The 27,828-nt window shown below is 39.9% G+C and overlaps 1 protein-coding gene across 1 annotated transcript in view; it reads left to right on the forward strand.

Moving 5' to 3' along the window:
- The first annotated feature begins 4,345 nt into the window (after positions 1-4,345).
- The window catches only part of cbx2 (chromobox homolog 2 (Drosophila Pc class)), a 29,458-nt gene continuing 5,975 nt past the window's right edge, over positions 4,346-27,828 (forward strand). Inside the window, exons 1-4 of the mRNA XM_063074473.1 lie at positions 4,346-4,419; positions 4,520-4,563; positions 13,312-13,377; positions 13,641-13,710. Coding sequence (XP_062930543.1) covers positions 4,348-4,419; positions 4,520-4,563; positions 13,312-13,377; positions 13,641-13,710 — 252 coding nt within the window. The 5' untranslated portion in view covers positions 4,346-4,347. The remainder of the gene's footprint in view (positions 4,420-4,519; positions 4,564-13,311; positions 13,378-13,640; positions 13,711-27,828) is intronic.

Genomic DNA, 27,828 nt, shown 5'->3' on the forward strand with positions numbered 1-27,828 from the left:
TGTGCTTAATTTTCACGTTTCCTAATTTGAGTAAATTGGAAGCAGGCTCTCTACCACATGAATCATCTGTCAAGTGAGCTTGCACATTTGTGTACAGGTGTAATCATTTAACATTTTCCTGAGTATGTAATTCTTCAATATCGGCTTTCAATCCATCTGCTTTTAAGGTCAAAGTCAAAGTAAAATACATTATTAGAGTGCATATATGTCACCACATACAACCCTGAGATTCTTTTTCTGTGGGCATACTCAGCAAATCTAGAGAATAGTAACTGGTAAACAGGATCACAGAAAGAGTAGGAGCATAGAAGGCAACAAAATGTGCAAATGCAAATATATGGAAATGGTAATAAATAATAAGAGTATGAAATAACAAGATAAAGAGTACTTAAAGTGAGATCATTGGTTGTGGGAAAATCTCAATAGATGAGTGTAGTTATCCCCTTCTGTTCAAGAGCCTGATGGTTGAGGAGTAGTAACCATTCTTTTAACCTGGCAGTGTGAGTACCTTCTACCTGATGGCAACAACAGGAAAAGAGGAAGGCCTGGCTGGTGAGGATCTTTGATGATGAATGCTGCTTTCCTATGACAGTGTTCCATGTAGATATGTTTAATGGTTGGGAGGGCTTTACCATGATGTACTGGGCCAAATCCACTACCTTTTGTAGGATTTGCAGCACAAAGGTGCTTCCTTAATGCAGCCGGTCAGCAGACTTTCCACCACACACCTATAGAAGTTTGCCAAGGTTTTCGATGACACACCGAACCTCCGCAGGTTCCTGAGGAAGCAGAGATGCTATCATGCTTTCTTCACAATAACATTTACATGATGGGTCCAGGACAGGTCCTCTGAGATAGTGACCCTCTCCACTTCTGATTCTCTGATGAGGACTGGTTCATGGACCTCTGGTTTCCCTCTCCTGAAGTTCACAATCAGTTCCTTAGTCTTGCTGACATTGAGTGAGGGGTCGTTATTATCACACCACTGAGCCAAATTTTCAGTCTCCTTCCTGCATGCTGATCCATCAGCCCCTTTGATACAGCCCACAACAGTGGTGTCATCCGCACACTTGTATATGGTGTTTAGTAGTTCTTTGAATCGCTGAATAAAAAATTCCAGCTAGTACTGACAAAACTCCCTTCCTTCATTATTGTGCCTAAGATCTTGCAATGGACCTAATGCAATTCACTGACCAATGTTTTATGTTGGAATCTCCATATTTGTCAGATTTAAAGAGAGTTTAATTGCAGATTTCCTCGTGCCTCATGATGCTGAGGCCAAAGCAATCATGTTTTGTTTCCAAACACCAGCCAAAAATAGATTAATAAGGAGGCTTTTCCCCACTTTAACAGAAGCATCCAAAAGCAGCTGATTCTTTTCTCAATACAACCAGCCTCTGTAATAATATGGAAGGCATTTTTTTTGTTATATCACTGAACTTGCTTCTTTCTCTTGAATATATTCATCCATCTCGTTTAAATCATTGCTTGGTGCACAGTTTCTCTTTGTGTTTCAGGTAGACCAAAAGTACTTAGGTCATATGTGCCAAAATATTTAACCCCTCAAAACAAAAACCTCAGTGGGGAAGATTAACCTTCTTCTTCTTCTTCTATTTCCGGCTGTTTAGACACATCTAGGTGTATTACAGCCCTCCGCAGGATGTATAATTAATTATAGAACTTCAAGGAACTCAAATTCTCGAATACAACCTAGTCTCACGTATAAACTGAATGATAGACTCTTCAATCAGATGTTGATTCTCTTGATGGCCAAACAAAGATTGAATAGAAAACCAAAATAAATTTAAGCCAGATAGCCTCTTGAACAGCATGCTTCTTTCAATTTTGTATTGATTACAGCTCAGCAAAACATGCGGGACTGTCTCTGGACTACCACAGTCACATAATCCAGTAGGATGTTTTCCTATTATCTTTAAATAATAGTTTAGCTCACAATGCTCCAACCTAAGTCTTGTAAATTTCACCATTTCTCTACGACTTAAAAGGTAACAGTCTGAGACCTTTTTAACCTGTGGCTGACTAGAAAAATAATGCCTGCCCCTTAATTCATTTTTCCAATCCTCCTGCCACTTCTTCTCTATACCTTTTTTAATCCTACTTCTCAATTCTGCTCTGCCTAGGAGAACTCTAATTTCTACTCTCCTGCTCTGTAAGGAAGACTTGCAATGCATCCACAATTTCATTTCCCTCCACCCCAGCATGCCCAAGTATCCATGAAAATCTAACCGCGCAACCCATCTTCCCTACTCTGAACAACACTAAGAGAATCTCAATAACTATGTCAGGACGAGCTTTTGATTTACTCCCTTTTATAGACTCTAAGGCAGCAGCAGAACCCGAACAGATGATAACCCCACGTGGTCGAGAGTCTTCTTTCCACAATAAGGCCCAGAGGATTGCTAATAATTCTGTTGCAAAGACAGAAACAACATCTGAAACCCGGTGACCAATCTTTACTCCAAGGTGAGACACATACATCCCAAATCCTGCCCTACTGCTCTCTGGGTCCACTGAGCCATCAGTAAAAATCTTCAGATAAGATCCCCATTTATTATTTAAATATTCATTTGTGATCAACGCTGATGAAATTGCACTGCTTCCTTTAAGCTGAAAAAGGAGGAATAAGTCTACTTCTGGTTCTGGAAAGAGCCAAGAAGGGACGAGCAAGATTAACCTTTGGAGGACCTAGGGTTTTCAGAAGTACAAAAAATGTACGGTGCGCATTCTTGACCTGCGTGCTAATTTCCCGATTTATAGTTTGTTTCGTTTGAGCTATGCACGAGACACGTCCATTCTAATTGTTTATATAACTTTATGTTAATTAGTAATTAAACATGTTGGAGGAAAAGTATTTTATTCATGGAGCAGAGTGGAAATTGGGTGACCAGGAAGCCAGAGAAAAACGGCTGATGTACCAAGGACAAATGGCCGTCAAACAAATATCCGTAGCAGACGCCGGACGAATTGAAATTTGCGAAGAACGGGACATGGGGGGTGGGAAGCATTGAAGTGCTCCAAGTCTTAGAGTTGTCAAAAGTTCTGTGTCACAAAGTCTGAGGGCGTAAAAGCGTCCTCAACCCAGGAACCCCTCGATATTGCATTGAAGTTTCCGCCTAAGCTGTAATGCAGTTCGTATAGTGTGCCTCAATGCAGAAAAGTCGAATAAACAGCTGCACACAACTAGCAATGCATGACTGGATTATATTTGTTTACTTTTTAAATTTGGTTTGCTTTCTGTCATTGTAGAATTGTGCCGAATGTAAAGAGTCGTTGTCAAATACCAAACAAATTTGTAATGTATCTGTCTCTTTATACAGCCGCCGCAGAATCCTAGAAGATACCTGTGGCTTTCACTTTGAAGACGGTTATAACATTCGCTTTTCCTTATCATGAATATCGGTTAATAGTCACCACGGGTCGGCGAGGACTCGGTAGCACTGTAGAGCAAACCTCCTTTGTAGAGAAATTGAAGGGGAATTTTGAAAATGTTGAAATATTTGGATTTTTAGGGCTTATGACCAAAAAGAAAACACTTGCAGTAATGTGTAAATGATGTCAGTAAAAAAAGTCAAACACCTGCTGTAAAGTGGCAACCCGATAACAGAATGTCATTGTTCCCATGCTGCTTAACAATATAATGTCTTCCGCAATTAGTTTGATGCGTATCCAAATTAATAAGTAATCATGTGCAACGTGAGTTTTATTTAATATTGTCGGGTGAAGCAAATTCTTGCGATGGTTAAGCAAATTATTTAAAAAATTGCTTATGATTAGGGGAAACCCTAGATTATTGTCAAAACTCTAAATTTATAAGCGATTGGGACAAGTCGCATACATGCGTAAAAATTAGAAAACTTTGAAAACATTTGATTTTAACTGAAACAAATGAGTTGGTCAGAGGGATTTAACGGGGCAGCGATGCTGAGATGTTTTTGTTCGATTTGCGTTAAGTTAATTAAGTTGCGGAAGTCTGGATAAGTGACAATCGGGAAACGTGTGGGGTTCACTTTATATCGAAAGGCACCAAAGAAGGTCTTTTTCTGTCCCTTAAAGCAATTGTAACTCTTTTGGAAGTTCTGGTGTTTAAAGTGTTTATCCTTTGTCTGCTCGCTTTTGATTGATTGCGGAGCAGGCAGTACGGAGAGGGTTAATCTGGTGCCTTCTTTCTGAACGCTCTTCATTCGCTTGGCGACCGCTGACCTGTGCCTAGCAACGGTCGGTCTAGGCAAACCCCGATTGGTCAGTCGGCGCTGTGGGTGACGTCACCGCCCTGGGGCCGGAGTGACGGGGAGGTGGGGGGGGGAAGCGGCGAGAAGCAGCGCGAGAATGGAGGAGCTGAGCGCTGTGGGAGAGCAAGTTTTCGCAGCGGAATGCATTCTAAGAAAAAGACTGAGAAAGGTCGGGGAGAAAAGGAGTTGGGGAAACAGGCTCCTGATTTTGCACGGGGTTTCATTCGGGGCTTCGGGTGAAAATTGATTTGTTGTTGTTTATTTCACAGGGGAAGCTGGAGTACTTGGTGAAGTGGAGAGGATGGTCTTCCAAGTGAGTGGCATCAGGTTTAACAATACAACAGAAGCAGCGTGCTCCCAACTCTAGCATCGGGCTGGGCTCGGGGCTTCCTCCTTTGTTTCCTCTTTTTCCCTCTGTTTCCCTACATCTTATTTCTTCTCATCACTTCTGCTGACTGAAAAAAAAACATGTAGCATTCTAGTTTGCCCGCACTTTGTTTTGCAAGCTCCTACGCATTATCTCCGTAACGGTTGCTTTTCTAGCCTTTGATCTTTAATTGTTAATTTGGATTACCTTTTAATGTAACCAGCATCTTTCAAATGACTTCTTCCTCTAATAGTTTCCCACGCATTCTATATTTTTCTTGGACGTTTGGAACTTTATTTTGTAACTTTATGATTCTGTGACTTTCCAATTATGACTTTCACTTTTGTTAATCGGGTAATATAACTGTAGAGATTCTTTTTATATTATTCGTTGCTATGTTGACCACTTCAACAGTTTGTTTTACTTGGTTCGTGCAATATTTCTCATCTTTCCAAAGACAATCTGATGCCTGTAAAATTAAGAAAGTAGTTAGGCTGAAGTACAAAATCTGGGCATGATGGGTATCCTGTACAAACATTCTGCTCTGAATAGGGTATAGTTGTTTTTATTTTCTTTGCTGGCGTAGCATATCAAATTATTCACGTTGGTTGTTTGTTTTGTATCATATCCACCTTCAGATTGTTTAATACATTATTTATAGGGATTATTTCAAACTTTTACTTAAACTTTCATATTACATTCTAATAATAGTCATTGGGTGATGTAATTGAATTGACTTAAAAAAAACAAACATTGATGTAGTTTGATACTAACAAGCCTCTTAATGCTATCTGGTAGCTTTAAAATACTGAACTGTGTGTTCCTTGTTCCATATTTGACTTCCTTTACATCTGACTCCAACAGAAATAAGTCAAACTGGACCACACAGTGCCTGGTAAACAGATCAGTTCCTAGTAAACAACAGGTTACAACATTGCCTTTACTCAGTTTCTGTGGAGTTACTGGATTTGTAAAAAAAAAGAATACAGTGCATTTGACAGAAGTTCTTGAAAACTAATAAAGTTAGTTCACTAAAATCTTTGGCTTAATGTGGGGAGTGAAGCAGTGATCTGAAGTGAAGTCAAAATAAACACCAGTGGAGGTGGAAGGGTTAGAATTGATGCAGAATCTCATAATTTGCCACATCTGAGCTGCATGTCATCTAACTGAAGAAGAACAATAATGGCTTAGTTTGAGCACTCGTGCAAACCATCCTTTTTATATCCTGTTCTAAGATGCAACAGACATGGAATTCTAACAGAATCACTCCACTTGCTATCTAACCTGGAGCTACAACCTGCAAGTAACATTATCTTCCATCTCCAAATCCTTAAGAGTTTCTTTTCTCTCTTCCTCTACATAATCCTTTGTGGTCTGCTGTGTGCTCAAATGAACAGCTTCAAATCTAAATCATTAACACCGTTCCCGTTAAGATAGATTTTTGTTTGTTTAAAGAACAAGAGATCATTTATGGGTGAAAAATGACAGTCATAATCTCTCCAAGCTACTCACTACAGGGTAATTCTTTATATCAAAAATGACTTTTAGTATTTAAAAGTTGCAGAGCTAAAATTGACTTCCTTTTCTATTTACTCTTGAGTAATCTTGAGGTACAAGCTTGTTGACTAATGATCTCTTTAGAATCTTAATGTCTTTGGCATTAAACAAAAAAAAACAGCATTTTTAAAAAAAAAACTTGTAAGAGCATATTTTTGATTACATTGAAGGACTTGGGACAAACAGTCAGTCCAATATTTATCTACAGTCTTCTTGTAACTATGACAAAGAATCACCATCCACATGGCATTTTAAATATACACCGAGGATGAATTAACTCCTTAAAATCTTAATACACAAATGGGATGCCTAAATGGACATTAGTAGGTTGAAGGTGCAATCTGCATTTTAAGGCATTATATTTTGTTTTTACTTTAAAAACTCCTATGATTTGTTAAATTGTTGCAAGAGCTTCACACATTATGCTTATGCATGAAGTCACTATTGTGTTTAATCCTGTTTGACAGTTGTGGGGAAGATAAAGACCTTGGGACTTAAATGTCAAAATTCCACCCCCCCACCCTCCCCCCAGATCAGTTCCTAGTAAATCAAAAGAGGCATTGTACTCACAAGAAAATCAGCATCACCCTTGTCACATTTACTGTCTCCTAAAGAATTTTTTTTAACATTTTTCTTTACAATACACTGTCCTAGGGAAGCATTAAGGTATTCACAGAAAAATTAATGTTGAATCTTAAAGGAAAGTTATAGGGTATTAATGTATTGGATAGAAATAATCGACCTATTGGTCTGGGTAAGAAGTACCAATTCAATGCGTTACTGACATGCATATTGTGGAGAGGGGGGTGATGTGCCTTGCAAAGACAAGTGTTTCGAAGTTTTGTCACTGGCAATAAAAGACAACTGGGTTGTTGCCCATCATTTGTTTTGCCTTTGCTGTGCAATGTGAGTGTGTCTTGCATGGAATTACAATTATTGTGACTGTTGTGAAGAAGTGGAATTTATGTATTCTACAGAACTTTCTTATATTGGCTGAATTGTGCTGGGCCTTCTGCTCTGGGTCAATCTGCAGCCCAGCACACCCACACTTACCTGGCCTGATGTGGGGGACTTATCTGCCGGATATCCTTGTCCTTGTGTCCAGCAACATTATCTAAATAGTTACTGAGCCACAGATGCCATAGTATAAAGGCTCTATTCCCCAAGTACCTCGAGATTAGATGCAGCTTTGTATACTAGCAATGATTTTAACAATTGGTATATCTGACAAATGCATTTAGAAAAATCATTGAAATAAATTAACTGTTGGAAATTTTTAATAGTTTAAAAAGAACTTAAAAAGCACAGTTATTTGAAAATATTGAAAGGACACACAATTATTGGGGGTGGGGGGGGGAGAAACTTGACTTTGTCTTCCCAATGTGGAGGCCCTGATCTTCTGGAATCACTGTTGCTTCAGAGCAGCAGAGCCAAAGTGGCAGTTTGCCCAACGTAAATCTAGGGAATCCCTGCAAAACTGGACCCCATCACTGAAACTTTGTGAAATCCAGTGACCGAACAGTGATACATTTGACCCCCTTGTACCTATTGGAGACTTCTTGGCCTACGGTCTGTGCACGAGATTCCAGGAACTAACTTGGTTTGAGTAGCTCAAACCATCATTTGGCTCACTGATTTTGAGTTGACTCTGTAAAGGCTTTTTAATATTCTGGTCTTTTTTCCATTACGTACTATGATGTCTGGAAATTTGCACCTCCTTTCTGCACTGAGCAGGATGTCATATTGATTCATAGGCTCAGATCATTGTTGTTTTCAGCACAGCAGGTGAAATGCAAGTAAAATCCAGCAGAAGACGTCTCTCAGCCTCAGTGCTTCAACCATTTCCTGTACCCTTACATTGCTGTCTTTTCCTTGGTTATGTCTTCACAGTTTAATTTTGTTCGTACTCTTCCACTGCCATCAAATACACATAGTATTCTATGAACTTCAGTGGATGATAATTACTGGGAATACTACTTCCACAGATTCTTAACAAACTTGTGATACATACTTTTTTTTAAACCAGTCAATGGCAGGAATATACTCAGTGGCCATTTTATTAGATACACCTGTACACCTGCTCGTTAATACAAATATCTCATCAGCCAATCATGTGGCAGCAAATCCATGCATAAAAGCATGCAGACATGGTCATGAGGTTCAGCTGTTGTTCAGACCAAACATTAGAAAGGGGAAGAAATGTGATCTAAGTGACCTTGATCATGAAATGATTGTTGGTGCCAGATGGGATGGTTTGAGTATCTTAGAAACTGCTCGTCTCCTGTGACTTCTCACACAACAATCTCCAGAATTTACAGTGAATGCTGCAAAAAAGCAAAAAAAGAACTAAATCCAGTGAACAGCAGTTGGCTTGTTAATGAAGAAGGTCAGAGGAAATGGTCAGACTGGTTTGAGCTGACAGGAAGTTGACAATAACTCAAATAACCACACATTACAACAGTGGTGTGTGGAAGAACGTCTCTGAATGCACAACATATCGAACCTTGAAGTGGATGGGATACAGCAGCAGAAGACCACAAACATACACTTTATTAGGCACAGGAGAGATCTAATAGAGTGGCCTCAAGTATAAATGCTGTGACTGGTATTGAGGCCCAGCTTCTCAATGTCAGTGTATATGGAAGTTCAACTTAAATATGTCACTCAAAATTGCCACAATCTATGTGGATGGAAAAAAAACAAAGCAACAATTTGCATCAACCTTTTTTTTTTGATTCCAGTGCAGTACTGATTTCACAGAGGACTCTGTTTCTAGATAATGGATTAAACCAAGCTAGTTTCTGTCTGTAGAAATGAACATAAAGGATCTTGTGATGTTGCTTGATAAAGAGCAGTAGAATTCTCCCACTGTCCTGCCTTGGATTTAACCAGTTCTGTCACATTTATTCCTCAAACAATCTTCAAAACTGAATGAATTTTCATTTCTCTTTTCCCATTGATGAGAACTTCTGTAAACAAACTAGAGTTGCACTTATCAGCTGTGAACTAATTCACAGTTGAAGCTATTCATTAGCTATGAAGTGCTTTAGGACATCCTGAGTATGTACAAGTTGAGCACGGCATTGATAATGATAACCTTCCTGGCAGCACAACAAATGCATTTTTATGTTGGAAAATTTTCCTCAAGTTCTGATGTTGCCTGTGTCTTAGCAGGAAAATTGATTTATCCTCTTTGAACAGTGGGAGTGTGGAGATCTGGGAAAGTAAACCATACACTCTGCAAAATATTTTTATAAATATTGCAAATATAGGAATCAAAATAGTGACAGACTGAATGCACCTATATTTTAAAGTTATTCTGGTTTCCATTTATATTGATTCTGCATTTTATTTTGCTTTCTTATGTCTTTTCACTACTCCTTTTATTTCTTTTCTAGCTTCCTTATTTTCCATCCTATTGTCTGACGTTCCTGTTTCTGCATCTGAACGCTATAATTTCCTAATAGTCAACCTTCATTTCAACTTGAATCAGCAGTTTGTTTTTTTTCTTACCCAGACTGGTGCAATGCTGAAGGTTACTTTGTTGCATTCTCCTGAAGCCTTCTCCTCCACCCTTCATTCCATTCCAGACAAAAAGGAAAGAAAATAAATACTTTCTGCACACTAAACAGTCACCTCATCAGGCTGGCCAGGCTTACCGCATCTCAAATAGTTGCTGGTACAGCTCTGCAGGAAGAGCCTGAGGCTTCAGTTGGGCAATTTAATGGATGCAGTACAATGACACAGGGTCCTAGTGCCTGCAGACTAATTGAATGACTGGCATGAGAGAGATGTTACGTTCATTATTTTTCTCTGAAAACATTGTCCAGGCTCTGTTTTCCGGGTAAGCTTGTATTTCTAATGCACATCGTTAAATTAAGAGTTTTTATTACAACATAAAGTAAGGATGTCTCGTTTGTTATTGTGGCACGTTTATTTTTCCATTACCCGCTTCTGCCTTTCTGTAATTATTGTGAGCTTCAGTTTTCTGTGACTCTTCTGTTTCTGTTAAAATCTGTTTTTAAAAAGCAATTCAATATTTGAAATAGAAAATAATTTGGGATAATATACAGACTAGAAGATAATATATAACAACTTTAGAAAAAAATTAAAATCTACTTTATTTTTAAGTGCTCTTTGGAATATCTTCGACTTAGAATGAAAATTTTATTTTTAAATTTTTCATTATTCCTGCAACATCAGATTAAATCATTCAACTCTCGATATAATCCATTGTAAAGATTAAATAAGCAGGAGAAATTCAGCAGGCCAGTCAGCATCTATGGAAAAGTGTACAGCCGACATTTCGGGCCAAGACCCCTTGATAAAGTTTAAGGGAAAGGGGGATTCTCAAGATTCCTGTAAAACAATGGATTCAGTACTGACTATGTCTGTGACTGCAGTGTGTTTGAATAATGTCTCACAGCTGCTTTCTTTGGAGAAGATGAGGGATAAAGTTCGCCCAGATCTACATAGATGTCTCTGGGCTTTTCACACCTTTTGATTTTGACAAAAAGCAATACCTGATGGAAATTAGACAGAACATTCCTTTCTTAATTAAAGCATAAATTTAACAGATGTTCTTATCTTTGTAATTAAGTTGTGGCTCCAGCAAACCAGGTAGGACATTCTTTTCTTTAATTAAGGTGGCTGGAGTGTCTAACAAATTGATTGTACTTTTGTATCAATGGTCCATTGACTTGACCGGAATAGTTATCAAACTGATTGTTCTCTGTATCAGTAGTCCATTGACTTGATCGGAATGGTTATCAAACTGATTGTTCTTTTGTATCGGTGGCCTTATAACTTCTGACAATTCTGACATCAGGCAGTGAACTTGTAGAACCGCTGGGGAGATGAGACAGGGGCCTCTTCCCGATGTCGGGTCTAAGTTCACTCGCCAGTTGAGCTCGAAGAAATAAATGGGTGAAAAAGAAAAGTAACGATCTTTTTGTGCTGTCGTTATTTGATCTAGCAAAGTTACGTTTACAGCTTCATCTGGAACCTTTATAATAGCACTATATACACGCATCTAATGCTGAAACCCTTATTGGTGCTGTTTCTTCTAAGCTGCACGGGTGCCTGGCCACGCAGTAATTGAAATGCTCCTGTGCAGCTGGAGTTTTTATTTATATAACGTTAATATAATGTGCCCTGCAGTTTTCAGGCCATGTAAAAATTTCCTGCTGCGAGCAATGGTTGATCCTTCAGTTGTTTTTTTAAAAAAAATTAGAGGGAATGTTGTTTGTTGGTATTTTTGCTACCTCCAGACTCAACTGTTTCAATACCTTGCTGATCTTAATTTTGATACCAAAACTCTGGTGCACATATTGCACCCCATATTACCTAACTTGCCTATGGCCTGTCTTTGCAGAACTATGACTCCCAGTAAACCAACTCATCAAATTCAACAGTGTTATCTTCTGTGCCCTTACCTTTCTCCTCTCTATAATCTGTTAAAGTGCTCCCTTCATCTGTTCTGAAACTTTTTCTATAATATCCTGGAAGCTTTATGCCCAGTCCCTGGATGTTTCTCCCTAAATGTTTTGGGTATACCAGCAAAATTCTTTTACAATCCCACTCCTTGAAAGCTTCAAGTCAAGCTGTTTGTTCTCTGCTTATGCCAGAATCCCTACCCCCTCCCCCCCCCGGGAAATTCAATTGTAAGAGAGACGGTGCTTAACCTGGATTTCGTTGCATTCATATTTTGGTAGCAGTATCCAACAAGTGAAATTAACTGTGATAAATGCAGCAGATATGGTTCTCCATCATACACAATGTTTTCCCTGAATGGGCGTCCGGAGTCAGGGGTCACATTATCAAGATAATGTGTGAACTGTTATTGTCAGATGAAATTTTCTTACATAGCGAGATTGGGAATCTTGTAATGCTCTGCTGAAGAGGCCTGTGGAGGGTATTCAAAATAATGATTGACTTTTAATGAAAAAATTTGGGGCTTGTGCAAGAAATTGTAGCTGACTTCAATGATCAGTCATAATCATATTGAGTGGTTGAACAGGCATAGAGAGTAAACAACCTATTACATTGCATAAAAAGTAAGCTTTTACTGATTTTCTATAATGCCTTTCACATTCACAGCTGTTGGGTTTGAGGTTGATGCACTGGTTTAAGTTTCAGTTGACTAAGTGCTACATTTAGAGGTCCATGTAACTCTGGATATAATTCTAGTAATGGGTCTGGACTACAAATATTTGCCAGTTCAGTAGCAAAATAGATGAGAGTTTTTAACCTGATAATCCAGTGTAAAAAACAGGGATCTAGCAACTATCTGAAGTAGTAGCACAGTGCTGGTACGAGCCCCTATCACTTTTATCGATTTATGGTTTTGGTCCACTTTAGTCTCTGAGATCAAAAGTGCATTTGATAGTTTTGTCAATGGCAAATCCTGTCAGCTGGGGCTGGCAGTTCCTTTTAGAGCTTCCAGCTTGCAGCTATTGAAACTTCAAGACTTAACTTTCACATATGTACTGCTGAATATTGAAGCCCAAGACTTGCTCAGTGACATATGGCTCTGCACCTGTCACTATGCGCCTTCCCTGGCATAGAATCTGACATCTTGGTGATCTCATTGAAGATTATAGGTTTGCAGATCAGGAGGCAAAGAGAGGTGGTAAGCTTATTTTTAAAAATTATTATTTACCTTTGCTTACCGTTTGGTTTTTAAATTAATGAAACATGAAGGCTCATTTTGCTCAATTTTTTTTTGTTTCTTAATATCGGAAGCATTAAAGCCTTTGACTTCTATTAAGTGCACCCGGAGGTTGTGGGGACAAGTTTTGGGGCATGGCGGAAGGTGACAGGCAAGTAGGTTCTCTCCAGTGCACCCATCAGGATCACTTCATGCAATCCAAGCACGGTAAGTACCCGTGAGACTGGTCCTGTGCCTGTATTTATGTCTGTTATGGAGAATTCGGACAGTGGACTGGCCTACTGTGACGTATAGTAAGTAACCTCAGATAAAGAAAAATGATTTATTAAGTCATTATTATGGCAGAAATTGTCATTAAGGCAGTGTATGTACATGTAAGTATTAAGTTCAGTATCTTAACAGAACAATATACAAGCTCTATTTTGCTTTTCTTATTAATGAGATGCTGTGTTTTCCTTTTCTGATAGACATAATAGCTGGGAGCCAGAAGAAAATATTCTTGATCCGCGACTCCTGCTAGCTTTTCAAAGAAGGTAAAGATGTTTGAATATTGTCTCTTTCTCCTTTACCTACTTCCGCACCTTACGGATGATGATGCCTTCTGCCAATTCTGATGTCCGCTCACGCTCGCTATGAGGTAGAGGAACTTGGTTGTCCACCCAAGCACCTATATTTCAGTTTAGCTTATTGATCAATACCACAGCTAAGTTCGGGAACTTGTTTGCACATTATTTCACGCCTGAGCAGCACACTTCAGTGATGGAATAAACAATGGAACAACTTTTGTTTATTACAGCCAGCAAGAAAAAGAACTGCAAAATCGTAAACGAGGCAAGAGGCCCAGAGGCAGGCCCCGCAAACATGTGGTAGGGTCGGTTCTAGTTTTGTGTTGATTTCAGAAGGACTGGTGATTAAATTAGCTTAAGATGTTATTGTTGTAAGGAATGGTTGCAACCCCACCTCTACTGCCTGAAGGAATTTCTGACTACACTGAAACCCTATGCTCCTGATCTTTGGACTCTGTGTTGGGCTGCCATAAGTGAGTGTACGCAGACAAATTTGGGAACTTTATCTTGGACACAGTGGTCTTAATAATCCAAGGCATGTGATGGATATTCACTTTCCAGGGCCCAAGAGGCTTATTGCTAACCTCAGCTTTGTAGTTCAGCAGCATGACCTTTCCAAAGGGTTGGAGTTGTTTGTGACAAAGTTAACAGGTTGATATTCCTTGTTATAAACAAGTAAACAGTGAAGTCAACATAAGACATTGGGTTTATGTTAATTAGGCTGCATTAAACCAGACAGCATTGTGACTGAGATCAAGGAAGCTTGCAGATCACCCTAATTTTGTCACTTAGCAGATCAAACATGATCGTGTACTTGATCAATCAGTAGTTAAGATCTTTGGATACTCAGTCAGACTTCACAGCATTTGGGTATCAGGGATCATTGTCGCCAGAAACATTTAGACCATCTATGTGAACTAATTTGTCACGGCAGAGATACTTGAAACACATCACATGCTGATAATGTCAACTAGTACCAAAGCAGTACAAATGTTAGAAATCATTGGTGATAATGACAAGAAGAATGATAGAAAGAAGAACTAGAAATCATTCCTCAACCTTTGGTTTCTGCGATGGCCAACTTGTTCATCTGCAATTCACTGGTAGACCTTTTAGTTTGTAAGAATTGTACCAGTATTTGGAAATCCTTTGTAGCTTATAAGTCTTTTGCAATTCATATATATCTTATAAATAAGAAATCCTCTGAGTTTTAAATGCATGTTAAGAATTATTTGTATAAATTAAAATGAGTATGATTAAAATAAAATAGTTTTTAAACTCCCTTGTTAGTGGGAAATAATTCTTCCTTGGTAGAGGAGGAGGGGGGAACCACACTACTCAAATAGTGGGTATTGACAGCTAGACCTCAGCACAGAGACTAGACAAGGAAGTAAGCTAGTCTTTGAAGAGTAGGTGGATACAGTATAACCTCCTTATAGTAAGGGATAGGTACCTATATTGGATAGGGCTAAAATTCTCCCTTTGAGTTGGGGCTTTGCAGACGTGAACCCAATACCAACACAGGCAGTGATACATAGATTGCCTTTCTTTTCGGGCTGTGCACTAGGAAGGGGTGCATGTTGTGTCGTTTTCGTCTGTGACTGGTGGTCACTGCATAGAATGGAAACATCATTGCCATCTGGGGCAGTTTTTATTTCAATTCTGCGAAATTAGTACAAAGAAACTCTTGAGCATCACAGAAAATCTGTATAGTAAAGTTTCATTTTTTTAAAAAAACCTTTTTTATCTAAATTTAATTTGAAGTATTAGGATGTTTTCTGTTAGGCATGTAAATGATAAATATTTAATAGCAACCAATATCAGTTTTAGATCTGTCTTGGTTTGTAAAGAGCTTTCTAATAAATATTTAATAATAGTTTTCCCATGGTCAAACTTTTAAATGATAACTGAATCTCCCTCCTGTTGGTTACATTTTAATTTATTTAGGAATAGGCCACACCCAGCTCATGGAATAATTTTAAAGGAATAATGATGCTCACTTATTTCAAATGCAAGATCGATCTCTCAATTGTTTCCTGAGATGAGGGGCTTGCATTCAGAAGAGAAATTAAGGTCCACATTCAAAGTCTTTTAGAAAATTGAGAGGTGTTCTTGGTAAGCCATCCAAGATTCTGAGAGGGACTTACTGGGAGATGTTGAGATGTTGTTCCCCCAAGCTTGAAAATGCAGAATGAGAAGGTGCAGTCTTCGGATTGGGGGAAGGACTCTGATCAAGAGAAGTTCTTTATGTAATGGGCTGCAAATCTACCACTGAGTGCCATGAGTTCTCAGCCATTGGATATAGTCAAGGCTGAGATCAATATATTTTTGGATACCAACATTATTGATAGCCTTAATTCCCAAAAACCTAATCATCTCTGCCTTGACAATAGGAAGGAAAGTGGTTTGAGGCAAGAGATCAGCTGCAATATGTTGAAGGAACTCAGCAGGCCAGGCAGCATCTATGGAAAAGTCTACAGTCACCATGTTGGGGCCAAGGCTGTTCGTCAGGACTAGAAAAAAAAATGAGGAGTCAGAGTAAGAAAGTGGGGGGGGGAGGGGAAGAAGAACCACAAGGTGATAGGTGAAAGGTGAAACCGGGAGGAGGGGAGGGAGGGGTGAAGTAAAGAGCTGGGAAGTTGATTCGTGAAAGAGATACAGGGCTGGAGAAGGGGGAATCTGATAGGAGAGGACAGAAGGCCATGGAAGAAAGTAAACGGGGAGGAGCACCAGAGGAAGGGAGGGGATAGGCAGGTAAAGAGATAAAGTGAGAGGGAAATGGGAATGGGGAACAGTAAAAGGAGGGGGTGCATTACCGGAAGTTCAAGAAATCAATGTTCATGCCATCAGGTTGGAGGCTATCTAGATGGAATGTAAGGTGTTGCTCCTCCAACCTGACTGTGGCTTCATCTCAGCAGTAGAGGAGGTTGTGGCCTGACATGTCAGAATGGGACTAGGAAGCGGAATTAAAATGGGTAGCCACTGGAAGGTCTCACTTTTTCTGACGGACGGAGCATAGGTATTCAGCCAAGCAGTCTCCCAATCTGTGTTCGGTCTCACTGATATACGGGAGGCCATGGTGAGACCCAACGCAGATTGGGAGACCGCTTCACCGAGCACCTATGCTTCGTCCACCAGAAGAAGTGGAATCTCCCAGTGGCCACCCATTTTAATTCCACTTCCCATTCCCATTCCAACATGTCAGTCAATGGCCTCCTCCACTGCTGTAATGAGGCCACAGTCAGGTTGGAGGAGCAACACCTTGTATTCCATCTGGGTAGCCTCAAACCTGATGGCATGAACATTGATTTGTTGACTTCCAGTAATACCCCCACCCCCATTCCCATTTCCCTCTCACCTTCTTACCAGCCTATCACCTCTCTCCCTCTGGTGCTCTGCCCCCTTTTCTTTCTTCCATGGCCTTCTGTCCTCTCCTATGAGATTCCCCCCTCTCCAGTCCTGTATCTCTTTCACCAATTGACTTCCCAGCTCTTTACTTCACCCCTCCCTCCCACTTTCTTACTCAGACTCCCCACCTTTTTTTCTAGTCTTGGTGAAGGGTCTCAGCCTGAAGCATTGACTATACTCTTTTCCATCGACGCTGCCTGCCCTGTTGTGTTTCTTGGATTTCCAGCAACTACAGATTTTCTCATGTAGATCAGCCTGATCGTTATTGAAAGGCTGATCATTTTCAAGAAGCGGTTTTATTACCGTGGCTATCTATATCGTATACTTTCAAATTTTCTCCTTAACAGTTAAATAAAACATTTTTGACCAGAAATTCCTTTACAGCTGAGTAAAATAAGGTCAAAGAAAAGCCATAACAATGCCTTTTGTGAGTGTTGTACACATTTTGTTTTCATTTCCTCCAAATTGAAAGGATGTATATATATGGCAAATGGATTTGGACATAGAAAAATGCAGAGTTCTGCACTGGGAAGAACAATGAGCAATGGCAAAAAAAGTTAAATCATTCTGGAGTAGAGAGATGGGGATTCTGTTTTAAAAAGTCTTCAAAGCTAGCAGGACAATTTTAATAACCATTCTAAAACAAGCTTATTTTTTTTTAATGAAATGAAGATGTATAGCAGACTCAAATTAAAAAAAACATCTTTCAGAACCAGTTTTTACTTTATGCCATAGTTGGTTTTTGGAATTGCATATGCTGCCCTGAAAGGGTGGTAGAATCAAACTGAGTAAAATGCTCAGTAATGCATGGAAGCAGTGAAAGAAATCAGATCTTTAAGAGACGACACAAACATAATGGTTTATATGGACTTCTGTGTTCTATCACCAACTGCATTGGGTCAGAAAATTTTTTTAATTTTTGTTTTCATTTTTATCACTGTCTTAAAGGTCAGAGTAGAAACAACAAACCACATTTTGGGCAATCACTGAGCATTGTTGATGCAGTTCAGCTTGTAGGTTTGCAAATGTGGTATTAATGCAGGAAATCTGAATTTTCTATCGTTACTGGGAATACTGAGCTGTAGGCATTTCCCAACAAATTTTGGACTATATTGGTATTTTTAATGAGTAATTGCATTATACAACATGTTAGTGTGTATTGGAATGAAAAACATTATTTTGTCGGTAACACTGCCTAAATCAGTTGATTGTTTTTAACAGCACTTGCATTTGTGTATGTATCTGTCACAATTTCCTGATTTAATTAAACCCAGAAATCCCTGCCTGGGACATATTATTGTGCCTCAGCATTGTTGAAAGACATTGCATTGAATTACGTCAAAGGCATCATGGTAGAGTAGCAACGTGACACTTACAGCTCAGGATATCAGAGTTCAGAGTTCATTTCGGGTGCCATCTGTAAGGAGTCTGCATGGTCTCCTTGTGACTGCATGGGTTTCCTCCAGATACTCCAGTAAATTGTCCCGTGGTGCAGCTGGTGTTAAATAGGTGGGATGCTGGGCGGGGTGGCTCATTGGGCTGTTCCACACTGTATCTCTAAATAAAATAAATAGAATTGCCAGTTTAAATTCATGGGCCCCTTGTAACAACTTGGCTACTGCCACATCCACTTAATTGCAGCTTTTGGCAAAGCAGAGTTGGAAAATTAACTTTTGTTGAAACATTTCAATAGATGTTCAGCTTTCGATTGTTTTTTTTTTGGAGGGTGGCCTGGCAGCATAATGGTTAATGCAATCACTTTACAGCACCAGCAAATGCTGATCACAGTTCAATTCCTGCAGCTGTCTTTAAGGAGTTTGTACATTCTCCCTGTGACTGCATGGGTTTCCTCCAGGTGCTCCAGTTTCCTCCCACAGTCCAAAGTCATATTGTAGGATTAGTGAGTTGTGGGCTTGCTATGTTGGTGCTGGAAGCAAAGCGACACTTGCAGGATGCTGCAGCACAATCTTTGTGTTGGTCATTGACTCAAAATGACACATTTCATTGTATGTTTCAATGTACATACAATCTTTAATCTTTATCCCAACTTTTAATTTTTTGATAGTGCTTTTTTTCTATCTCTTGTTCCCTCTTAAACCCGTTCCCTTTTTCCTCTTAGCAATGTCATGGACCCTAATTCAATATTCTAGCTTCCAGTGCCTCACTTAGACTCTGCTCGATTCTTGAATAGTTCTTCAGTTTAGGGGGTTTAACGTGAGGATGGCTTCATCATTAAAGTAAGTCAAGCTATCCTGTAGAGGGCACTGTCCCATTTCTACACCCAATTGACCTGGGGTGGAAAAAAAACTAACAAACTTAAATAGTCAAGTGCAATTCTAACAAATAGACATTTTTGCGTCTTGTTTTCACTACTGGTGTATAAAGTATTACCTGAACCAAGCATTCAGAATACTGTTGAACGGAAGAGTTACAAGTCCACAATGGAGTCCATTAGTTTTCTTCCACTGTGCTAAATTAAACAATGGGGGCAACTTACTACCAAGCTTATTCAGTATACATCAAGCATCATCCGAGAGGTAGCAACAGTTGTGAAGGTATAAACTCTATCAAGCTCACTTGAAACATCACAGACCAAGGTAATGTGCTACAAAAGCCTCTTGTTTGCACACCCACCCACTTTTTCTTTTGGTAATCACAAGCAGTAATTCAGAAAATTAAAAATCACTAATGGTATTGTTCCATAATTTTAAAAGATGGTGTTCACTATTAGCACTGTCCGCCAGTAAATTGGAACTGGAGTCAGTGCTGCCTATTACTCTCTGAAAATAATTTCTTTTACAAGCAAAGTCAATTCAGTAAACAGTTTATTTAAATATCAAAAGGAAAGAAATCACAGCGATTTTTCCAGTAAAAACAAATTCTCTTAAATGCATTTTAATACATAAAAATTTGAAGCATAAAATCCTCCTTAGTTACACAAGTCAGGTAGAGCATTTCACCTTCCACCCTTTATAGTAAGTCATTGTTCTTCCTCCTTACATAAAGTTGCTTCAACTTCTATGTTCAGAATGTTCATTGAAATAGCTGATTTAAAATTGGACATTGTAAGTTGCCATTACATCAGTTGATGCAAATTAGTGTGGAAGTCAGATGGTAATACAGCATTTGTGATAGACTGGTAAACATGATTCAAAGGCTAAGGTCATGTTTCTCAGGAGCTTGAATTGCCGGATGTGACTCTAAATCATTCTGTTAAAATGTCACCTTGCTGATATACCTGATATGGAGATCTCCAGTTATATGGTATATCTGCCTTCCAAATCTGCTTCATAGCACAAGATGTATGTGCTTTCAGGGACCTTCTCGCAGTTGCCTCCATTTGTTAAAATAGATTTTCCAAGGGAAAGGTATCTTTATTTTCTATGTTTGAGTTAAATTATTAAAATAGGTATTATTACTAGTTAAAGCTATTAATATGGTAAAATTATTAACAGGTAAACCCCATCTGCGATAAAGTAACAAAGAAAATCAGAAAGCAAGTATGAGAAAAAGGCAAGTGATTAATGTTAATTATTGTAGCTTTGGCAGATGGATGATGAGTGCCATTCTCAGCTTAACTGAACTTTCTTTTCCTGATGTGGAAATTACAAACTACTCTGTTGATGTTTGGCAAATACCTAAGTGGTGTAGACTACCCCCCAAAACTCGAAACTTTGAAAAGCAGAGACTACAAAGAAAATGTCAATTATTTGGCTTCAGGAATGTGACAGCAGGAATTTAAAACCTAGCCCTTCCATCAGAAGCCCTTTCCACTGTATTATTACAGCACTTGATTTAACACAGCTGGTACCTCACAGGAGTCGGTAACAGCTCGTGCACAATCCAGACAATCAATCTCAATAGCTGTTTAACTTTACAAGAAAATTAAATCATCTGTGAATGCACCTACATGTTAAAACTCACCTCTTCACTGACTGAAGAATGAATTAATGTAAATAAAAATATGTATTTACTTGATTTGGTGGCTTCTGCATTATTATACCAACAGTCTAAAATAATTTCATAAGAACAGAATTAGGCAATTCGGCCCATTGAGTCTGCTCCACCATTCCATCATGGCTGATTTATTATCCCTCTCAACCCCATTCTCCTGCATTCTCTCCGTAACCTTTGATGCCTTGACTAATTAAGAACATATCAAACTCCGCTTTAAATATACTAAGTAACTTGGCCGTCTGTGGCAATGAATTCCACAGACTCACTTCCCTCTGGCCGAAGAGATTCGTTCTCATCTTTGTTCTAAATGGACATCCCTCTATTATGAGGCTGTGCCCTCTGGTCCTAGACTCTCTTCACTATAGGAAGCGTCCTCTCCACATTCCATTCTGTCTAGGCCTTTCAATATTCACTAGGTTTCAATTAGATGTTCCCTCCCTGTTGTAAGTTCCTGTGAGTACAGACCCAGAGTCATCAAACACTCCTCATATATTAGTTCACCCTCTCATTCCTGGAATCATTCTCGTGGACTTCCTCTGGACCCTCTCCGACGCCAGCACTTCTTTTCTTAGATAAGGGACCCAAGACTGATCACAATACTGCAAATGCATTCTGACCAATGCCTTAGCTTTACATCCTTGCTCTTATATTCCAGTCTTTTTTTGCCTGAAATCCCATCGACTTGAGCTGTAAGTTAACCTTTCAAGAATCCTGCACAAGGACTCCCAAGTCACTTTGCAACCCTGACCTTTATGTTTTCTTCCCGTTTAGAAAATATTCTATGCCTTTATCCTTCTACCAAAGTGTATGACCACACACTTTCCTACATTATATTCGATCTGCCACTTCTTTGCCCATTCTCCCAATCTGCCTAAGTCTTTCTATAGACTCTTAGCTTCCTCAACACTACCTATCCCTCCACCTACCTTTGTATCATCTGCAAACCTGGTCACAAAGTCATCAATTCTGAAATCCAAATCATTGACATATAATGTGAAAAGAAGTGGTCTCAATACTGTTCCCTGTGGAACACCACTAGTCACTGGCAGCCAACAAAAATATTGCCCCCCTCCCATTCCCACTTATTGTTTCCTGCCAGTCAGCCAATCTTCTATTCACGCTAGTATCTTTCCTGTAATGCCATGGGCTCTTGTTAAACTGCCTCATGTGTAGTACATTGTCAAAAGCCTTCTGAAAGTCCAAGTAAACAACATCCACTTACTATCCTTTGTCTATCTTGCCTGTTAGTTCCTCAAAAAATTCCAACAGATTTGTTAGGCAAGATTTCCCCTTAAGGAAACTATGCTGACTTTAGCCTATTTTACTATGTGCCTCCAAGTACACTGAAACCTCATCCTTAATAATGGACTCAAACATTGTCTCAACCACTGCCGTCAGGCTAACTCACCTATAGTTTCCTTCCTTCTGCCTCCCTCCCTCCCTTCTGAAAGAGTGGAGTGACATTTGCAGTTTTCCAGTCCTCTGGAACCATTCCCGAATCTAGTGATTCTTGAAAGATCATTACTAATGCCTTCACAATCTCTCAGCCACCTCTTTCAGGTCTCTGGGGCATAGCCCATCTGGTCCAGGTGAGTTGTCTACCTTCAGACCTTTTACCTTCCCAGGGCCATTCTCCTTTGTAACAGCAACTACACTCACTCCTGGTACCCTGACACTCTTGAATTTCTGGTATACTCCTAATGTCGTCCACAGTGAATACTGATGCAAAATGCTTATTAAATTTGTCTGCCATTTTTTCTTGACTAGCATTACTACTTCTCCAGCATCGTATTTCAATGGTCTGACATCCACTCTCACCTCTCTTTTACTCTTTATGTATCTGAAAAAACTTTTGGTATCCACTTTTATATTATCGGCTAGCTTACCTTTGTATTTCACCTTTTCTCTCCTTTTCAGTTTTTTAGTTGCCTTGTGTTGATTTTTTTTTAAAAAGCTTTCTAATCTTCTAGCATCCCACTAATTTTTACTCTATTACATGCCCTATCTTTTGCTTTTCTGCTGTCTTTGACTTCAATTGTCAGCCACAGTTGCTTCATCCTCCTTTTAGAATACTATTTCATCTTTGGGATGTATCTACCCGGCACCTCCGAGTTGCCTCCAAAAATTCCAGCCATTGCTGTTCTTCTGCTATCCCTAATAATGTCCCCTTCCAATCAACTTTAGTCACCTCCTCTCTAATGCCTCTGTAATTCCCTTTACTCCACTATAATACTAATACATTTGACTAACTTCTCCCTCTTAAACTGCAGGGTGAATTCTATCACGTTATGATCGCTGCCTCCAAAGGGTTCCTTTATGTTAGGCTCCCTGATCAGATCTTGTTCTCTACACAGCACCCAATTCAGAATTTCCATCCCCCTTGTGGGCTCAACCGCAAGCTGCTCTAAAAGGCCATTTCATAGGCATTCTACAAATACCCTCTCTTGGGATCCAGCTCCAATCTCATATTCCCCATCTACCTGCATATTGAAATCCCCCACGACTATTGTAACATTGCCCTTTTTACTTGCCTCTTCTCTTCTATCTCCCATTGTAATTTAGATCCCACATCCTGGCTGCTGTTTGGAAACCTGTATATAACTCCCATCAGAGTCTTTTTATCCTAGCAATTTCCTAACTGTACCCACAGATTCTACGTCTTCTGATCCTATGCCACCTCTTTCTAAGGATTAGATTTTATTCTTTACCAACACAGCCAACCCTACCTGTCTATCATTTTGATGCAGTGTTTATTCTTGGATATTAAGCTCCCAACTATGATCTTCTTTCAGCCGCAACTCAGTGATGCCCACAATGTTATACCTGCCAATCTGTAACTGCGCTACAAGATCACCTACCTTATTCTGCATATTGTGTACATTCAAATATGACACCTTCAGTTCTTTATTATCATCCCTTTTGACTTTTGCCCCTATGTCACACTCATCCCACTGACTGTAACTTTGGTCTATCATCTGCCTGTCCTACCTCATGGTCTCACTACTCAGTACGTTGACTTGTATACCAACTGCCCCATCCTCAGCCCTGTCACTCCAGTTCCCATCCCCAGCTCTATCAAACCTGCCCACAAGGATATTGTTCCCCCTCAGGTTTAGCTGTAACTGGTCCTTTTTTGTACAGGTCATGTATTGCCCAGAAGAGATCCCAAAGATCCAGAAATCTGAAACCCTGCACCATTTCCTCAGTGCAGATGAATGAGTGACTATCATCCTATTCCTGCCCCAAGTAGCACATGATACTGAGAGTATCCAGAGGTTACTGCCTTGGAAGTCCTGTTCTTCAGCCTCTTCCCTAACTCCCAATTCTCGCTCCACAGGACCTCATCCCCCTTTCTTTCTTATGCCGTTGGTGCCAATGTGCACCATAGCCACTAGCTGCTCACCCTCCCTCTTGAAAATCCTCTGCAGCCATTCTGAGACATACTGGACCCTAGCACCATCCCAGCCGTCTCTTTCGCAGCCACAGAATCTCCTCTCCATCCCCCTAACTATCGAGTCTCTTATCACTACCACTCTGCCTGAGTTTACACTTTGCTGCTGAGCCTCAGAACTGCCCACTAACCTGGCAGTTGCTGCTACTGTGTCCTGATAGGTGATCCTCCACCCACCAACACAGCTGTATCCAAATGGGTGTACTTGTTGCTGAAAGGAATGGTACAGGGGAACTCTGCACTGACTGCTTACTCCCCTTATTTCTGGTGCTCTTCCATCTACTGAAGGAAGCCTGTACTCTGGGTGCGTCCCTCTCAGTAAGCATCTCATCCATGAGGTTTTCAGCCTCCCATATGGTCCTGAGTACATCCAGTTCCAGTTACTTGACCTTGACAGTCAGGAGCTGAAATTGGATGCGCTTCCAGCAGATGTAGTCATCAGGGAGACCATTATGTACCTGCAATCCCACATCTTGCAGAAGGAGCATTACACTGCCTTAACTACTCAAGCTCAAGTACCTGTTCTTGCCCAAGCCTGTTGAGCCAAAGCCTGGCCACTCTAACACTGTCTACTCCAACAATGGCCGCTCCGCTTACACCTTGTTTCTTTTTATTGGCCCCTGCCAGATGCCAAAGAGATCATTGATTGGAGCCCACCGATGAGTTGTGAAAGGCCCCAAAGTCTTTTTAAACCTCATGTTGTCTGCAGCCATAATGAATAATGTTTCATTGTTGAATTTGGAAGAATGAGAGCTTTAAAATGCACTCCTCTGTAAGCTTCAAGCCTTACTCTCTAGTGTTGTACATTATTTGAAGGTGGAGCACTGAGATGGGAAATCTATTCCATCATATCTGCCAAAACTGCTCCATAACAAATTTCTAGTAGAAATACTCCAAGACAGCAATTTTAGGTGACTTAGCATTTCTTCATTAGCCCAGATAATTTGGACAAGATGATGCAAATCAAAGATACAGTTGCAAGAAAATGTTTGTGAACCATTTGCAATACCTGGTTGTCTGCATTAATTACTCATAAAGTGTAGTCTGATCTTCATCTAAAAAGTTCAAAGTAAACTTTATTATTAGAGTACATACATGTCACCACATGTAACTCTGAGATTTTTATTCTGCAGGCATACTTAGCATATCTATGGAACAGTAACTGTAAACAATAAACAACAAACTGTACAAATGCAAATATAAATAAATAACGAGCATGAAATAACAGGGTAAGAGTCCTTAAATGAGTGTAGGTCAAGAGCCTGGTGGTTGAGGGATAGCAACTGTTCTTGAACCTGCTGGTGCATCCTGAGGCATTGTACCTTCTACTCAATGACAGCAGCGAGAAAAGAGCATGGCTTGGGTGGTGAGGATCTTTCATGATGGATGCTGCTTTTCTACAGCAATATTTCATGTAGATATGCTCAATGGTTGGGAGGGTTTTACTCATGTACTGGGCACAATGAAGGACAAACACAATCTTCCTAAACTAATAATAACACACAAACAATTCTACTACTTCAGGTCAATACAGAGTATACCATTTAAACAATCACAGTTTAGGTTCAAAAAAGTATATGAACCTCTGTAGTAATAATGCCTTCTACAAAAGCTATTTGGTATCAGGTGTTCAAATCAACGAATGCATAATGATAAATACCAAAAGACCTGCAGAAATCTTGAGAACTTTCTAAAGTCTCTGTTCATGTGTCCTCTGTAAGAAAAATACTGAACAAGGATGGTTTTCATAGAAGGACACCACAAACAAAAGAAACCACTGCTCTCCCAAAAAAAACATTGCTGCAGGTCTCAAATTTGCAAAAGATCACCGGGATGTTCCACAATGCTTTTGGGACAATGTTCTGTGGACAGATGAGACACACATGATTATGATTATGAGGACACGCAGTCTCCTTTTATTGTCATTTAGTAATGTACGCATTAAGAAATGATAAAATGTTTTTCCAGAATGATATCACAAAAACACATGACAAACCGACTTAAAAACTGACAAAAACCACATAATTATAACATATAGTTACAACAGTGAAAAGCAAAACCGTAATTTGATAAGGACAGACCATGACACAGTAAAAGTCTCAAAGTCTCTCGAAAGTCCCATCATCTCACGCAGATGGTAAACCTCTGGCGTCGCCAACTTGCCGGTGCAGCATACTGGAAGCATCCGACCACAGTCCGAGTCCGTCCGAAAGCCTCCGACCCACCTCTTCGACACCGAGCACTTCGAACTTTTGAACTTTTTGGCAGAAATGCACACCGCTACATTTGGAGGAAAAAGAGCACTGCACACTTAACACCAAAACCTATCCCAGCTGTGAAGCATAATGGAAGGAGAAACATGGTTTGGGACTGCTATGTTGCCTCAGGGCCTAGACATCTTGCAAGCATTGAGGGAACAATTAATGCAAAATTTTATCAAGACATTTTACAGGAGAATGTCAGAGTTGTGGTTCATCACCTGAAGCTTAATGGAAGTTAGATGATGCAACAAGACCATCATCTGTAACACAAGAATAAATCAACAACAGAATGGGTTAAAAAGAAGAAACTTTGTGTTTTGGAATGGCCCAGTCAGAGTCCAGACCTTAACCCAATTGAGATGCTATGGCATGACCTGAAGAGGGCTGTTCATGCAAGGTATCCCAGAAATGCAGCTTAATGTGAAAAAGACTAAGGAGCTGGTGGTAGACCTGAGGAGAGCTAAGGTACCGGTGACCCCTGTTTCCATCCAGGGGGTCAGTGTGGACATGGTGGAGGATTACAAATACCTGGGGATACGAATTGACAATAAACTGGACTGGTCAAAGAACACTGAGGTTGTCTACAAGAAGGGTCAGAGCCATCTCTATTTCCTGAGGAGACTGAGGTCCTTTAACATCTGCCGGATGATGCTGAGGATGTTCTACGAGTCTCTGGTGGCCAGTGCTATCATGTTTGCTGTTGTGTGCTGGGGCAGCAGGCTGAGGGTAGCAGTCACCAACAGAATCAACAAACTCATTCGTAAGGCCAGTGATGTTGTGGGGATGGAACTGGACTCTCTGACGGTGGTGTCTGAAAAGAGGATGCTGTCCAAGTTGCATGCCATCTTGGACAATGTCTCCCATCCACTACATAATGTACTAGGTGGGCACAGGAGTACATTCAGCTAGAGACTCATTCCACTGAGATGCAACACAGAGCGTCATAGGAAGTCATTCCTGCCTGTGGCCATCAAACTTTACAACTCCTCCCTTGGAGGGTCAGACACCCTGAGCCAATAGGCTGGTCCTGGACTTATTTCCTGGCATAATTTACATATTACTATTTAACTAATTATGGTTTTATTACTATTTAATTATTTATGGTGCAACTGTAACGAAAACCAATTTCCCCCGGGATCAATAAAGTATGACTATGACTATGTCTAAATATTGATGAACTGAAACAGTTTTGTATGGAGGAATAGTCTATAATTCCTCCTCACTGTTGTGCAAGTCTGATTAGCAACTACAGGAAATGTTTGGTGGAAGTTATTGTTGCTAAAGCACGTTCTACCAGTTACTAAATACAAGACTTCACATGCTTTTCCAACCTGGACAGTG

The sequence above is a fragment of the Mobula hypostoma genome, chromosome 22 (assembly GCF_963921235.1).
Source record: "Mobula hypostoma chromosome 22, sMobHyp1.1, whole genome shotgun sequence".
Taxonomy (NCBI): Eukaryota; Metazoa; Chordata; class Chondrichthyes; order Myliobatiformes; family Myliobatidae; genus Mobula; species Mobula hypostoma.